Below are 18,100 nucleotides of genomic sequence, written 5' to 3'. Positions count from 1 at the left end.
TAGAGACGTTGTCAAAAGCTTGTTCAGCAACCTGTAGCTTAATAATTAGAGGTTTCACAACAAAACAATTTTCAAAGAAAAGAAGAAATCCACTTGTTTTCTTTTTCTTTTCATCTACCATTATACAAATACTTTTTAGGCAAAGGGTTCACACACTACTGCCAGTGGCCCATCACTTGTTTTTATATAGCCCATGAAAAAAACTAAGAGTGGATTTTACATTTTTCAATGGTTAGAAAAAATATTCACAAGAAGACTATTTCATGGCATGTGAACAATATATGAAATTCAAATTTTGGTGTACATAAAGTTTTACTGAAGCAGTCACTCATTCATTTATATATTAGCTACGGCTGCTTTCACACTGTAACAGCAAAGTTGACTAGCTGTGACAAAGACTGTACATCCCACAAAGGCTAAAATATTTACTCTCTGTCCTTTACAAAAAAAGTTTGCAGAACTCTGCGCTCTTTCCTAACCCAGTGAAAATCTATACAATGAATGCAAGTACATAAAGAGTTAAATGGGAAACATTAAAGTATGTGGCCATGCTTTATCCTTTCAATTCACAGCAAACAGGGCATGTTTAGCAGAGTAACAGTGAAAAGAAATAGGTTGTCAGGTTTCACAGCCTTATAACAATGCTGTGAACACAAAAACTTTCACTGTTTAGACCTAAAAATCTTAAAAACCTGAAAATCTCATTGACATATGCTTTCCCCAACTATACAAGGCAGAAGCAGACACAAAGCAGAAGGCATCGGTATCTCCTAGCCAGAGACAAATTACATGATTCTGAGGCTCTTTAAAATATCTCCACCAATCATCAATCTCCACCAGGTTAAAAGTCAAGGAAGAATTGCTTTGTTGTGTAAATCCTAGGTTAAAAATCAAATGCAGTTGAGGTTGACCTTGAGTTAGTCAAAGTTGATTCTCCAGGGATCTATTTTTTTAATCTGTAAAATGAGGCAAGCAGACCAACCAGAAGAATATTATTCCTCTCAATTAAAACTAGAGGAAAAATGAGAAAAGGGTTGAAAGAAGAAAGACCTCTTTTTTAAAAAAAAATGTGTTTTTTTTCTTTCTAGTCGATAAGATACATTGGGATAGATACAGCTCTCATCAGAAAGCAAAGGGTCTGGAGCCAAATGCCAGATTGCATTCAATGACACTAATCACAATATTAAAATGGAAGACTAAGTAATAGATGCATTTGAATTCAAGGATGTGAGTTTTTTCCTTCCCCTTCTGAGGGTACCCATGCAGGGTGTGTTCTCTTTTCTTCCCACAGAGGCAAAAGCAACATTTGTCTGAATAGCGCCTGCTATACAAGTAGCCACCCAAGCATTAGTCATGAATATTATCTGTAAAAAGGGTGGGTTAGAACAGTCAGCACCTTCATACCACTGTACTCCAATAAAACGAATCTTATTTATCACTGTTCATACACTTGAAACAGTTTGGGATAGTACAGTTTTGTTTACTTACTGGTGTAACTCTGAGAAAAAAATACCACTTAGCCTTTCAAAGATCAAAACAGTGTAATGTCAAGTCCAGCCAAAGAGCACTGACTTTCTGAGGAGCAGTATGAGTTAGGCCATTAACTTCATTTTCAGCTTTTTAAAGGGTTTTGTTTTGACCAGCATGGAATCTAAAGTACAGAGCACTGTTTATCTCAACAAATTTAAATTCCTTTGTTTTAAAAGTTAATAGCTTTCAACAGGAAGAAAAATAACAAAGACCCTAAAGAAAAATATTTTTAAAACCTACTGAATATAAAATAGAATTACAATACACCAAGCAATTGTACTAGGCATATAAAAACATGTATCCACATAAACTCATATACAAATATTCATAGCAGTATTATTCACAGTAACCAAAGAGTGAAAACAATCCAAATGCACAAGAACTATGGTATAGCCATACTAGAGAATCTTATTTGGCAATAAAAAGAAATGATATATTCATCAATGCCACAACATGGATGAACCTTGAAAACATTAGGCTAAGTGAAAGAAGCCAATCACAAAAGACTACATTATCATAAGATTCCATTTATATAAAATTCTAGAATGGGCAAATCCCTAGAGACAGAAAGTAGATTAGTGACTGCCAGGAGCTGGGAGGAGGAAGAGGGAAGAGGTTGACTGCTAATGGGTCTGGGGTTTCTTTTTGGGGTGATGATAATATTCTGAAACCAGAATATTAGTGGTAACAGTCACACAGCTCTGTAAATGTATTTAAAACCACTGACCTATGTACTTTATTTAATTGGGTGGATTCTATGGTATGTAAATTATATTCCAATTAAAGTTGTTAAAAAGAAAATCCTCATTAAACCTTTTTTCATTGCAAAAAATGGCATGCTTTATAATTTAGACAGTTACTACTGAGCTGTAAAATAAAAATCTCATTTTTGTAGCTGTCAGTTTCTATATAAAGAAATGATTTAGGTTTAAGAAAGCTTTATAGATCCTCTTTTGCTGTAACTCTCATTTTGTGACAATTTAAGCTTGATGACAAATTTCAAAGTCTTGTGCTCATAGAGAAAATGGTTCTCATCACAATCTCCAAAGTTCCCGTGTAGCAGAGCCCATTCCAAAATTCTGCTATGTGGTGTATACCATTTACGAAAGCATAAACTGCAACAACATGTGCATATTTATATAATAGGACAAAAGCAACACAGAAAATAACACTATTGTGCCCACCTGCCCACAAAACAAAAGACAAGGTCATAAATCAGACAGAGCAGACCAAGATATAAACACATTTTGGGCTCATACAGACTTACTGATGCCACTTACCTCCTGGATCTTTGGGCTTTGCTCAATCTTGGGTGTAGTAGCTACACTCCCTACAGCCACCTCTTCAGAAACTGAACTCGCTCTGGCATTACTCAGAAAATCCACTTCATCTTCAGCTTTTGTGTCTGGCATTTCTGAAAAGGAGGTTACAGAGTATATTTAAAAAGTTGATTTCTGTGCCTTACTGTTTACACAACACGCTCCAGGTTTCATGTGTTTTGTTTTCACTTTTGTATTAAATGGAAAAATATTCTTTTGCTGTCAGGAGCTAGTGCCATTTCTGACCCCATGCTGAGCTATTCCTTTATCACATAGCTGTCTGGTTTTCCCCTAGCCTTTGTATGGGTTTGGAGCTAAGTGAAGATCCAGTTCAATGTCCACTGAATGTGCACTTTCACTACCGACTTTTTATGACAAATCTGAGTGTGGTGCTGACTTGCATATGGAAAACTCAATTCATAAGCTCTAGGGAAACAGGTAACAGCTGAAGCTAGGTGGTCCATCTTGGCCATCATCAAAAAGGCAAGAGAAATTTGTACTAGACAAAAAGGAGAAAGTCACTGAGAATGAGACGAAACCTCCAGGACAACTCTGACTTTTTCTAAAAACATACTAGACACCCTAATCCACCCACCACTGCAATCAGTACAACTGAAGTATTCTAGCAAGCGATTTTTTAAATTTTTAGCTCTTATTTCTTTCAAAATGAAAACATAATCACAAACTAGCAATTCTTTTTCTTAAGAAAAAATTTTTATGCATGTTTTCGCTAGAATTACATAGCTGTCCTATTGCTGACCATCCTCAACAGTGGTGGCTTTTGTTACTTGACCAGCATATGGTCAAGCAAATACAGGAAGAAAGTGATAAAAATGATGTCTGAGGCAAATTTAGGATTATGACACTTTAAAGGGGACTGATGACTGAGCAGTCAAAATTCACCTTAATAACCCAAATACAAATGGAACGGTCATCTTAATTGCATGTGGAAAATTTTTTGTAGTCTTTATTAATCTAGTGATGCCCCTACTTGGCAGAGAAAAGCGCTCCCCATGCCGAAGAGCAGAGAAGTTTCTTTCATTAAAGAATAAATTATGTTAATATTTTATTCTAGCAGCATATGACATGTACAACGGTCTACTTTAAATTTAGAAAAGTTATATTCTTACACACGAACATTTATAAACCTCGTTCTTCTTTCCTTGCCCTTATAATTATATAATCTTACTAGCAATTTAAAAATGGGTAAACAATCTTTCTTGCCCAGAGAACCAAAATCTATGTTACATTTCATAAAATTAAAGTTTAAAAAAAAAATCTGACTAAGCAATCCCCTTAGAACCATCCCTTGATCAAAACATTTCTAAGTGAGCCAGAGTAGTTTCTGGGGGGAAAGGGACTGTTGGTGTTTTTTATTTTATTCGTTTGTGGATGTGATCATTGGTACAACCTTACTTTCCTATACCTATCAACTGAAACTATGTATCTTGGCATAGCAACCAGGCATACTGGTAAACAGTGATTGCTGAGACTTGAGGGGTGTTGGCAGCCTCTGCAGGCCTGGCGTGGCTGGGTTACACACCACTAACTTCCTAAGCACTGTGGTCAATGAGTGAAGGGCTATATCCCCTTCTTTCTAACTGGCTCCTTCCAAATCAGTAGTTAAAACTTGTCTCTCCTCACTCATAAAACAGTATGATTAAGTCCATGAAGGGAATGTAAACTTGCTAGAAAATACCCTTTGGTTCTGAGATCATACTCAGGTGCTTTTTCTCTAGGGCAACATGATCAGGGACTTTACCCAGTCCTGGCTATTTTCTGGGGAAAAAAAAAAAAAAAAAAGCACCGATTTCTTCATTTACTGGCTACTTTTCTCCATAGTTTGAGACCATGAGTACTGAGCCTATTATGACTCCTTTGGGTAGCAGAACAAGTTACTCGCCTACACAAAATTTACCAGTCCCAAACCCACACTCACATGCACTGTGGAGACTTCCTTCTTAAAACTTTAAAATCTTAAACATCATTCCTTCGCGTTTTTATTACATTTACATAAAAATAAAAATCAAAGTCCTGGGCAACCCCTTCAGGTCCCCTCCCACTATGGGAGCTTTTCTGTCTTCTTAATAAATCTTGCTTTCTAAAAAAAAAAAAAATCAAAGTCTAAAATTATCTTCCTTTTTTAACCTTTTCTCAAAGAGTACTATAGACACAAACCCCACATAGCTCATACTTGCTTGGGTTAAATTCTGACCACTGAGCCAGAAAGAGAAATAATTCCAGCCCATGTGGCCAGGGACACAGCACCCAAATGAAAAGAACACAGCCAGGCATCAGCTTACAGCCACTCCCATTCTTCTGAAATGCCAACCTGCCAGGGCCCCCAAAATAGACTTGTTGTTGTGCCTTATTTTGAAAATTAGAGATTGTCTCATATCAGCCAACAAATATCTATCACTAGCAATCTAAAACATTAATAAAATTAGAAGCCTGAAGTCAACAAAAATTCTAACTCAGGTTCTTTAAATCCCTCAACCAGAGGAAAAAAAAATATTCTAAGTGCCAAAGCCCTTTACTAGGGAAAATGGCCACTGTGTTTAAACTGCACTTCTTCTTAAATAACTTCTTTTGTTCTGCTTGTTCATTTCTCCCCATGCCCCACCCCCACACTCTTAACACATAGTACATATAAAGGGATTTTCAAAAATTAAAAAGAACAGTAGAACAAATCAAATAATAAAGGCCAAAAAAAGGCTACTTCTTACCTACGAAAGCCTTGGGGAAAGCATGGAGACAGGTCCTCTGTCTACAGCTGTTAACAGGTGGTGGTAAAAAAGTGTGCATCAAACTGACCTTTAAAGACTTCAAGAGTCAAGATCGTGCCTGACTCCAGCTTCAGCTTCAGCCTCAACCCACAATAAGAAGTTTTATTCAGACAGTTTATTTCCACTGAGTAATAGCGGTTTCTCTTTGCTGTCTCTAGACATGGTTACCCATAGACGGAACAAGCTGCTGTGTGAGCAATCTGCTTGGTGCAGCTGCTTCACCAAGATAAGCAGACACAAGGTCTGCCCTGTGACAGCAGCTCAGCAGACTGGGCTTGGGCGGAAATCCTGCATCCTATCCCCGGCGCTGTGCAGGGTCCTGAATTCCCGGACTGTTGCCCAAAAGCAACAGGCAATGGAATTGGAGGTCTTCTCCTCAAGTGGGAAAAGGAGGAGATCCCCCACCCTGCCCCCAATCAACGACCCAATATCTTTTGGATGTTGGGCCATCAACTTTGAACAATACTTAGAGCTATTCATGAAAACACTCTGACTCTAAATTTGCTCAGAATACAGACTAGGATGAAGGGCATGTCACGCCTGTAAAAAAAACATACTTTTCAGCACTGTCTTCTATGGTACTAGAGAAAAGGACAGTCATGTGAATAAAAATAACTGCAAATTCCTTCATCATTCTGGAGCACCTGTGATCTAAGCATTTTCTTCCAGGTTTGGAAAGTAGACAGTGTTTATAAGCTTAAGCAACCAAGTTGCAAGTGTACAATATAGGAAGCAAAAATCTGTCCAACTCTGAGATGATGTGTCTCTCCTGATGGTGATGACTATTAACCTGGCAACCTACCCAATGAATGCAAGATCTCAAAACAACAAAGATGCCTGTATTTTTACCAGCACACCACAGAGACTCTTAAGGGAATATGCTTTTCAAACTTAATTTTGTATTCTGCTTTGCTTACCTGCTGCCGGCTCAGGCCCTTGAACAGGCAGAATAATCTTCTCTGGCTCCTCCCTTCCACCAAAACATCCTGCAAGGTTCCCTGTGGCTTCTTCTGGAATATTGCCCATTGGCAGGTTCTCCCCAGGTGGAAAAGCATTCACTTGCTTTGCAGAAGCACTCTCTAGCCCCTTGGTCACAGGGCCCAACTCAGGACTGGACAGTGATATGTGACTGATATCTCCCTCAGTAAAAAGTGCTCCTGATGCCTTGACTCGCTCGATGACAGCATCCACTATGTGGCTCGCAGCTACTTCTATGAAGTCTACTCCCTTAGACAGAGGTGCAGCTTGGGCAGAGACCCGGCAGGGAAGACAAGGAACACTCCTTTCCTTGCCTGGGGCCAAGGCTTGCATGACTTCCCTCACATCAGCTGGGGCCCTGTCATCACCAGCTGAGAGCCCTGTCTCTGTGGGAAGTTCCTTGGCAATAGGTTGCAGTAGGACAGGAAGTGCTTCACTGCCCATTTGTGCTTCCTTGGAGTCATCCATGGTGCAACTGTGGTCTGCTCCTTCCAGCTCCTTTTCCTCCCAATGGAGAGGTACCATCTGTGGGGTTGCAGCTCCCTGTAGGTCACCTGCACCTTTGTCTGGTAAAGCTCCCGGCAAACCCAGGATCACATTCTTCTCCTGACTCAACAAAATGTGTGGACTCAGAATGTCTTGGGTGTTATGTGATATATCCTTTCTTCTGGGCTCAGCAGTACATCGTAGAGCATCAACCACTGCAACATCCACCGTTACATTTCCACTCACCTCACTGGCACTGGTTTTTCTCTGGGATTGGGTGTTCTTCACTCTAATATCCAGAGCAAAAGGTTGGTTGCCATTAAGAGCCTCAGACCCCTCTGGCAACAGAGTTGAGCTGTTTTGCTCTGCACTCAAGGCTTCCTGCCTTGAGTCTGCAGTCACACTTGCTCCTGGTGGCATCAGGCTCTGTGCAGCCCCACCTTCAGTCAGCAGTGAGACTTGTGGGGCCACTTCCTTGTTATGTTTAGTTTCTGCCTTAAGACAGGCGGAGGGTGTACCCGGTAAATTATTGTGCTGAAGCGCTTTGTCCTTAGCACAAGCAGCTGAGATAGGTTTTTCATAGAATCCGGGTGTCTCTTGTCCAGGAGGTGGTGTTCTCTGCTCTTCCTGCAACGTTCCTGAAGAAAGATTGTCTTCCTTAATGAAGGAACAAGTCTCTGTTTTATCTCTGTCATCTTGTTCTTGAGCTGCAGAGCTTTCTGGAATCCCCACATTTTTCCCTTCTCTAGTCAAAACGGAACTGGAGGCCAAAGTGAACTTACTCACACTTAGTAGGGACAAGTCAGTGGTCCCCTTGATATTCAGAACTTCAGGGCTTGCTGAGGAGCCAGGACTCTCATATTCCCCACCAAGTCCTGTGGGACTGATATTACCCATGCTGACCTGAAGCTCTACCACAGGGGAGGACGTGGACAGGTCCGCTGTGCTGTCTTCTAGTGGCTGTGTATCGGGATCATTCGAATCTCCGTCTGGACCATCTCTATAATCTGTAGCCATATGTAGTTCAGGAGTTGCTGTTCCCTTTTTTTTCTGGGAGGGGACAAAGGAAAGTACGTCATCTTTGGTTACTGATTCACTGCCTGGATTATTTGCCAGAAAGAAAGTGCTGTCTGATATTGCTGCCTGGTTTGGCACCAGTTCTTTCTCAGTTTTAGGGACAACCAGACGTGCATGTGAAACCACCTCCAGCATATTTGTTAAAGGTTTGTCTAGTTTCAACTCTTTTTCTTGGTCCTCTTTATCCACAACTTCAAAAGAACAAAAATCCACATGTTCCTGGGTATTCCTTCCAGGGTGAGAGGTGACTGTGTTAGTCTGTGAGTCTTCACAGCTGACAGCAGTAGGTGGGTCTTGTGAGTTCGGCTGCCCTATCTTTAAGCTTTCAGGCTGGCTGGCTATGTCATCGCACTGTTTTGCAACCCACTCACCACTAGAAGTCACTGTGTTCTGTTGACATGCAGAGTCAGTGCAAAGTTTATTGTCTCCAGTTGCAGAGCAAATAAGTAATTTGCTTGTTTGGCTTTGAGTATGAGATGAATTTGTTTCTGATTTCTGGTCCGGAATTACATCTTTTTCTAGCCCAGGAAAGGTTAAATCTGAAGGTGACAATGCCTCACATATGCCTGCTAAGGAAGTGCTCAGTTCTAATTCATCTGAAATCTTGTCATTTGCAGAAGCTGGAATTACCACGGAATTCTGATCTACTGGAGTCTCAGCACTCTCTTCACAGCTTCTTGAAGTTTCTGTTTCTGCTTCTTTTTCAGTGGAGATTCCTCCACTGCTAAATGCTACCAAAGACTCTGCAGGTTTGTTACCACCCAGGGAACTGGTGGTAGAGACAGAGTTTGGAATGCTGGCTTTATCCTCAGGCTTACTTGTGACTTGAACGTCGGAGGATCCCGCAGTGCTGAGATTCGAATTCTCAAAACTTTCCTTGGTACTTTCCCCTACTTGAGGCACACTGCTCTGGAAAGTGGCATCTAAGTTCAAGAGACCATGTTCTCTTTCCCCTACAGTATCTAGGGTACTGGTATCTGTTGTTGAAATGCCTGCCAATTCACCTCCAGAGGAATGCTGGGCCGTGCCTGGTTCCGTGACCATGTCTCTCTGTAGCTCACTATCTCCTCTGTTCAGAGACTCCCAGTCTATGGGCATTCCAGAAGATTTTGTTCCAGTTTCTCCACTGCTGTTTCCACAGGATGAAAGGCCTTCTGTGCCCTTTACTCCACAGTCAGGCATGTTCCGAAAGCAGCTGTCTTGATCAGCCACAGTATCAGAGTTCACAATAGGTGCTGGCTGCACCCATTCCCCTTTTCTTTCCATGCCTTTATTTTTCTTCTTACAGGAACTGTCTGTATTCTCTTCCTCAATCATGCTTGATAAATCACAGGAACTTTCAATCTGCCCAACAAGGCTCCCCTGGCAGCCCGGAATGCTCTCGGTCTCTTCAGAAGAAAGCTGCTGGCTGGCTATGGACTCTGAAGCACAGGTTAGAAACTGGATATTTGTTTCTGGGGCACTGGGAGGACTGGAGGAATCCTGTGCTGTCACCATTAAGGGTGTAAGACTGTCCATCTGCTTGAGGTTTGTTTTCTAGGAGGAAAGGAAAGATACTTTCAGAAACCTGTCCATGGGAAAATGTGTCACTGACACACATAAGAAAAGTCCTTTGGATAGAGCTCACTGTCATTCCAGATCTTGTAAGGTAACATATGGTAAGCTGATCCAAAAGAACACAATTAATTTTTCTCTTATTCCTGATATTACTTTCCTTTCTCATATCTGCATATCCACTAGGATGTTAAAAGTAGTCCAGATAATCCAAATTACTGTTTTCTATATCTTGAATTTATTTTGAAAAGTAGATTAGAAATGAGCCTCAAAAATCTTATTTTTAAAAAGCACAGTGAGTATCTTCAAATGAGCAGCTAAGATTGAAATTTTTAAACAAGGTCTTTAGGCCAGGTGTGGTGGTTCACACCTGTAATTCCAGCACTTTGGGAGGCAGAGGTGAGAGGATTGCCCAAGTCCATGGGTTCGAGACCAGCCCGGGCAACTTGGCGAGACCTCAACTCTACAATAAATAAAAAACAATAGCTAGGCATGCCTGTAGGTCCAGCTATTTGAAAGGCTGAGGTGGAAGGATCGCCTGATTCCAGTAGGTCAAGGCTGCGATGGCCGTGAGTGTGCCACTGCACTCCAGCCTGGGCAACAGAGTGAGACTTCAACTCAAAACAAAACAAAACAAAACAAACAAAACCAAAAACTAGGATCTTTAGAGGAGCAGAGCCTACTTCTATCCTGCTTCATATATACAAGAAAAAACCCAAACAAAGCCTAACCACTTTGGTAAACTCTTTTAAAATACAAAGTGCAGCCAGATGATCTTGTTCCCTAAATACTGAGAAGTTCCTTAAATTCTCCAAATATTCTCCACCTAAGTTAATTGTTTTGGGTTCGTATGATTTCAGGAATAGTGGCATGGTAGATGTTTCTTCACTTTTTAATAAAAGCAGTTCCTCTGTTTTCCAATACCAAATATGAAATAAATGAGAGCATATAACAATACCTAACTTTTTATTTCTGTCAGAATGTACCATGGATATCACAGGTCATCTCAAAAATAATTTTTGCAATTTTAAAGTATTTTTTAAAATGTAAACAGATACAACCCACAGCATAGGAATGGCTAAGATAATCATGATTCCTAAAACCAATAAAAGAAATACAATGCTGTTCTATAAATATTAACTATGAAGACCATACTACAATCAGAAAAAATGTATAACCACAATGTTGAAAAAAATAACCTACAGTTAATCTAAGGTTATAATTATACAAAAATCCTATATACATGTAAAGAAAGCTTACAAAAAATAGAGAAAAACAAATATAGGAGGATCTGTAGTAAATTTTAGTGAAAATTTTATATCAAAATTCTAGGAATGTTTATAATACTATTTTCTCAGTACATAAAAACTATTTATGAAACATCTGGTTTACCCACTTGTTATCTAATCTACTGAAATAATCTCATGCAAGTCTACTGCTGTCTATTCTCTCATTCACTTAACTCTCTCAGTGAATATATTGAGTACTTATAGCACTCCATCATGAGACTGTTCCTATCTCTCTACTGAGTCTATTGTCAGAGTTTATGCATATGTGTGTTTTGCTTGCTAAAAATCCCTCTGTTGGGAGAATAGAGGCAAAATGAACTTTCACTAAAAGCCTCTGTGCTACCCTTTTTTTTTTGAGTTAGACTCTTACTCTGTCACCCAGGCTGGAGTGTGTGGCATGCCCAAGTCACTGTAGCCTCAACCTGCTGGGCTCAGGTGATCCTTCCACCTCAGCCTTCCAAGTAGCTGGTACTACAGGCACGTGCCACCATACCCCGCTAATTTTTTGATTAAAGAGATATGGTCTCGCCAAGTTGCCCAGGCTGGTCTCGAACCCATGAGCTCAGACAATCCTCTCACTTCGGCCTCCCAAAGTGCTGGGATTATAGGCATGAACCACTACATCTGGCCTTGTGCTATGTTTCTTAAGAGTATTCAAAATTAGCTTGGTTCCATTCCGACTGAGAGTGTGACAGTCTCCTAAAAATTAGGAAAATACGTCATTAAATCTAATGAAGGATGAACATTACAAAACAGAAACAAATGCTACTTGAAGAATTAAAAAGCTCATAACACATGCGTGCTCTCAAAGTTCTAATTTATCATGTCTTCTTGCCAACCATTCCCATACCTTGCAGATAGCTTTAGTACCTGCGAACTGATATTCTCAAGTGGACTGTCATTTACCTAGTAGAAAAGTTCACAGTGAAAATATGACCTTCCTAGCAGTCCATTCAGAGGAAAATAAAATGTGACATGCTCTGGAAAAGACATGATTCTCAAAGGCAGGAGCATCACACAACCCTACTAAGAAGTCTATTGGCTTGCTGGTCTCAAAAATAATGACTGCTCTCAAAGAAGCCTCTGGCATTCAGCTGACCCTAGATGACCTTAAATGAAATTATTATCAAGCTGTTTCCAAATCAAATCAGCTCTGAACTAAACTGGGTGGAAAAATTATCTAAACTTAGCCTTTCAGATGTTATGGCCAAGAGTGATGTACCCATATGACGTTTATATTATCCATAATAAATGCTACCAGGGAGTCTGTAATGTTTTTAGTCTGGCAACAACTTTATCTTGAAGACTTGAGTGGATTATAACATTTTAATTTTTTTAGTGATCTTTTTACCATATAAATATTGATTTAAAATAGCAACACTATCATCACTCACTAACATAGTTGCAAAAAGACTTTATTTCTGGGTAAAGTTGGTTCTTGTTCTTTAGCAACAATCACAGAAATTGCTTTGCTCATTTCATTTTGTAAAGTTGAACCAAACACAGACAAATTTCCTTTTATGTCAGGAAAATTTAGTTCTAACTTGTTGCATATTTCTGTATCTGCAATGTGTGTACATGAGCATCTTTCACTGTTTCAAAAACCTGGTAAAAACCAAGGAAATAAATCTACCCCCTGTCCCCCTGTTGCTACAACCCTAATGTTAGTTCTGATCTGTTAAGTGGTAATATCTAATACTGCTAATATTGTCTTGCAGGTTTACAATCTTTGGGGAAAGCATTTTTATATTCTAATTATATCAAGGTTCACTGGAGGAGGGCAGGGACACACATACACACACCTAAAAATGAAAAGAAACTTTCTTCCTTACCATTAGTTGCTGTTGAATGTTCATAAGTTTAAAAATATGTCCAGTGCAACTGTCTCCAGGAAATGGGGGTTCATGAAGTGATTCAGATTCAGAGGTTAATGTATAGATGTCCAACTCTCGATGATGCCTCACAGAACAGTCTCCATAAGGTATTTCGTAGGATAAACTGCTCCAGGAGTCTGGTTCTCCAGCATTCTCCCTGCAAACAAGCAATCTCTAATTAATATATGTGTATAGATATATATATTGCCTCCCAAAAACATAGGCCTAACCTTTTAAGTGCTATGTAATATTTCTAACTTCACTGCTCTTTGAGACTCTACAGCAAAAGTTTGGTATATATACTTGCCCATGATTAAGGCATATAACTAACTGCTCCATCCTCTTCACAAGATCACAAATGGTTCAATGAAAACTGCAGATTCCTTCCTAAGGATGTTCTTTTGATCAAGATAAAGAGATGTCTGAGATCTAAAAATATTATGCTAACAATCAAATAATAAGGAAGTTCAGAAGATGGCTTTAGCCTTGTTTTCAATAAAAACAAGGCGTATTAAGAGTTCTTCTTAAAATAACTTAGGCCATATACCAATTGCAGTTGATTTTAATGGGTAGAACCAGTGATTCTAACTCTTGCAAGAGCACTCCAATTTTTTTAACAACAGATGAAGGAAACACTCTCAAAATTCCTAAAGTCAACTACACAGAGAAATAAATGACAAAAATGTCATATTATACAATACTTGTCAATATAATTTTCAAATTCTATTTTAAATGAAGCGCTGCTTCCAAGAACTTCAAGTAAAAAATTTTTAAATTTAAAAAACAAACAACTTTGCTCAGCTTATATCATTATAAACATATATCATACACAAATACATCTGACAAGAGTATAGGTATACAACAAAGCACTTTTGGGCCAGGCCTCAAACAGTAAATCTCTCTTTATGTGGTTCTCTCTCTAATGAACTTTCCACTATTATAAGCCAAATGACTTAAATAAGGCAAGTAGATTTCTTCTCTAAAGGTCATAGCATCTCTAATATCACCCTTGCTCCTAGAAGGCACACCCATGCCCATGCTGTCTGTACAATACATAATCTGTGCTGTTATTTATATATACCAGATGAAGGAATCTTGGAGCATAAAATAAACAGGCATAAGACACATAATGGTATACCACACAGTCTCATATCATTCGATTACTGAACTTGGGCACATATTCCAAGTGTTAAGCAGTCTCTTTTGCATTCAACACAAATATAAATTTCTGAAGCTTGAATCCTTGGTGCCACTGCCCTTTCTTGTTTGACATATGGTATAATGCAGAGTCAGGGTTTTCTGAATACAAAACTTTATTTCCTAGCTATGTGATGCTAGACAAATTTCTTAACTTTTCTGGGCTTCTTTCTGGGTTGAAGTAACTGGTTCTACCCATTATAATAAATTGCAATTAGCATATGGCCTAAGTTATTTTAAGAATATTACAATTCAAGCAGTGTTAGGAGAACATGCACATGAAAAACTATACCTACAGTATTTGGCATGGAGAAGTTGCACACTAATATTGCCCGTTCCTCCTCTTTCTACTCTCTCATTTGTTCAAAAAGAATTCTTAGCTTTCCTTCTTAATCATTTTATACTTTCTACTTTTATCAGAAAATCCTGTTCCTTCTGAAAGCTTTAAAAACACTGAAAATGATCCTCAAGGCCATTCTGATCTGATGCCTAGTAGCTCAAAGATCAGGCACAGTAATAGATTATGCTTTCCATCAACCCTTTCTTCCTTATCTGTAATTTTATTTTTCCTTTCCTTACAACATTAACACCTTTCAGTAGACTGAAAAAGTATCCCTGAGATTCTAGGAGAAAGGCTATATTTGAGACCATTATCACCTTTTGAAATTGAAGATCTCCAGGGATATTTCTACTAAATCATACCTATCTGCCATTAACAATTCACCCGAGAATAATTTAAAATTTAAAACTAAATACATGCTCTTGTGGAAAAACTGTAAGACAGGGAAAAATCATATACTGGTTGAGGGTAAAAATTAAGGGTGCTCCAAAAAAAAATACTACTGAAATTTCCATACTCAAGAGTGACTCCTCGAAAGTTGCTTAAAATAAAGAGCAACATATGCTATACTAGATGGTTTATGTATTCACCAAGCTGCTCTACTTTGTATATGTAAAATGACCTCAAATAGAAAAGCACCTATAAGACAGTCACTTAAAAGTTCAATGGAATGACTCAAGAAATAAAATAAGGGGAAGACAGCTTCTCTTAAATTCAGTTTTCAAGCTTGGGTTGACATCATCACTAAAATGCCTTACTGTCTGGCAGACATTATTGGTACATCTGCTTAATCAGACTACCACACGTAGCCAGATTCCAACAACAACAAAAAAGACCTCTGAAGACAAAACCTGATTTGTACACCATCATTCAGTGTGACCCAAATAAACTAGCTTAGAGGGGACTGCTTGCCAAGGCAGGGGTGAGTAAAAAGTGACATAGTCTATTCCCAGCAAAATGGAGTATCCTAACCTTGCCTCTATTAATTCTCAAACTGTCCTATTTCTAATATCTTAACCTTGGGAAATCACCTTCTCTAACCACAACTTATTTACCTACCACCTCTCCCATGCGCTCCTTCCAGAGGAATGTGCTTTTGTTGTCACAATTACCTCCAGGTGCTAACTCTTAAATCTCTCAATTCATGGTCCCTATGGATTTTTGTTGCTTACTAGTCCCTTTAGATACGAAAGACTAATCATTGCAATTAGTTTTCCACTGACTTCCATGAATATCTGTTGCTACTGACACTTTTTCAAACCCATTTTGCCTACTGATCTGGGTAAACCCAAGCACTCATTCATTCAAGCAAATATTTATGTGCCAGGCATTATTCAAGGTGCTAGTGATACAACCCCAAATCTCTGTCCTGTTGAGAAAGGAAGACCACAGCAATCAAGGTAAGTAAGAAAAACTAGAAGCTATAGCAAGCACTACGGAGATAAAGCAGGGATCCAGGTTGCAATTTTAAATGTGGTGGGTCAAAGGAAGGCCTCATTAAAGTGACATTTAAGCAAATACATTTCCTACTCTGTGTTAACACTATATAAGACCTTTACTGAGCCCACTAATCAAATACAGCAAAGTTCTATGCGCAAGGATATTTACTGCAACTTTAGGTATAATAGCATTAAAAACTGGAAACAACCAGTCAGTAACCAGAGCACTATTTGATAAACTAAAGAATTATGTAGCCATTAAAAAATAACTGAAATGACAGCTCAATAACAGTGATATCTATAAAGTTCTGTGGAATTTAAGTAAAATTAAAAGGGTATAAAATGTAGACAAGTCTACACAGTAAAATGCACAAATAAAATTAGCGTCAGGGTGGCTGAGTTATAGGTTTTCTTTTTCCCCAAGATTTTAACAATGTTTTAAATAATTGTTTCAAAAGTCCCTAATTCAGCCAGGCTCATTGCTGCTCATACTGCTTTTACTCACCAGTATACTAATCCATCCCCACAGGGGTTACTTAAACTTTATACAATTTCCTCCAATATCAAACATTAACCTTGCCTATTTCATTCTTCTTCGTGAGAAGCTCGAGGCCATCTAACATAAGCTAAAACAATCTTCACCTACTAAAAAATGCCTCTCCCCACCCTCTCTAACTCCAAGGTACCTCTTCTAGACAATGGTTTTGCTCTGTTTCCTCCTCCTCTCCTCAGGTCCCTGCTGCAGTCATCATCTCCTGGCTGCCTGTAGTTTTCCACTTACTCTGGACTAGCTCCTTTCCCACACCTCGGTAGACAGAGCAGTCATGGCAGCAAAGGTGATCCACCAGCAGCAGCACTCCTCATTCATCCTGTAGACCTAAGGAATCTGACCCACAGGGGACATGACAATGTCTAGAGACATCTTTGGTCGCCGCCACTGGGATGGAGGGTGAACAACTCCCTATAACAAAAAATTGTCAGGTCCAAACTGCCAGTAGTGCTGGTGTTGAGGAATCCTGCTATAAACCCACTGGACCACTTTCTGTCTTCCTCTTCCTCTTTCCTTCAAGGAGTCATTCACCATCTTTATCTCCTTTCCGGCCTTTTCAACATTTTAAACTACTACTAAAACTACTTTGTCACAGGTCTCCAGTGACAAGTAAATCCCAAAACCCAGAAGCCTTTCTTTGTCCCCATCATCCTTGAGTTTTACAGAATTTTAAAACATTGACCTATTTCTTCTCTTGAAATGTATCCTCACTTAACATGCACAAAGAATCATCCTTTCCATCCACTGTGCTCCCTGGCTCCCATTCCTTCTCTCATATGATACAGGTAAACACATGTCAACTCCCTGATTCAGTACTCTACTTTCATTCATCCTTTCCCACAAACCCCATTCACACCCCCTCCCAATCTCTCTCTCGCCTCAAAGTCTCTCTAGTTCCTGTCCCACACCTCCAACTACTCAGAGTCCAATAGGCACCCTCCAATTTCAAACTTCAATTTTATGTTGCCCCATTCCCAAAGCAACAGAAACTCCAAACTTATTTCCATTCATGAAACAACTGTTATCCCTAGTAACAATATTTCCCGTTTGGAACATTCTGTTGACTTTATGTTTGCAATGCTTCCCTTGCTCAGCTATTTATTTCAAATACTACGGGCACTGCTCTAGTTCAGATCTCTGTTGAATTACTTGGACTCTTACAACCACTCTAGTTACAGGTGGACTGTCCTTGGGCCTTTACCACCCTCCAATCTAGCGGAAGTAATTGTTTCAAAGCAACAGTAACATCATTCTTTTGCTCAAAAGTTTGCTCTGCAAAACTTTTTTGTTGTTCTTTTTGCATATGAAATGAAACACGTATTATGAGCACCTGCATCATTTAGGCTTTCTCTTTCCATCTTAATTCATTCCACAAAGCAACCTATCTCCACTATTCAGATATATAAAGCAAAGGGTCACAAAACTTCATGGCCAAGGCCACCCAGCTAATAAGCAGAGTCAAAACTAAAATTGTCCCTTTATGATGGAGACTTCATAGACCATGCTCACCAACAACTCTCCTACCTGGCCATCAGAGTTCTCCACATTCATTGATGTTCTTTCCCAGCCACAATTCACGTTATAACCTATTCTGCAGAATTGCCAATGTCCATTCCCAAACCACACCTCATCACTTAGAGATGCCAGCCTACCCTAAATCCACCCATCCTTCAGTCTTTTT

At 39.2% G+C, this 18,100-nt stretch overlaps 1 protein-coding gene across 1 annotated transcript in view; it reads right to left on the bottom strand.

Annotated features, from left to right (window-relative positions):
* The window catches only part of AKAP13 (A-kinase anchoring protein 13), a 247,677-nt gene that overhangs the window by 148,469 nt on the left and 81,108 nt on the right, over window positions 1-18,100 (bottom strand). The window contains exons 5-7 of the mRNA XM_021715342.1: window positions 12,852-13,050; window positions 6,553-9,712; window positions 2,811-2,944 (exon numbers count right to left, since the gene is read on the bottom strand). Coding sequence (XP_021571017.1) covers window positions 2,811-2,944; window positions 6,553-9,712; window positions 12,852-13,050 — 3,493 coding nt within the window. The remainder of the gene's footprint in view (window positions 1-2,810; window positions 2,945-6,552; window positions 9,713-12,851; window positions 13,051-18,100) is intronic.

Source organism: Carlito syrichta, unplaced genomic scaffold, assembly GCF_000164805.1.
Source record: "Carlito syrichta isolate Samal-C Ts95f unplaced genomic scaffold, Tarsius_syrichta-2.0.1 Scaffold307019, whole genome shotgun sequence".
Taxonomy (NCBI): domain Eukaryota; kingdom Metazoa; phylum Chordata; class Mammalia; order Primates; family Tarsiidae; genus Carlito; species Carlito syrichta.
The sequence above is the reverse complement of the archived record's forward strand: the minus strand, read 5'-3'. Positions and strand labels throughout refer to the sequence as shown.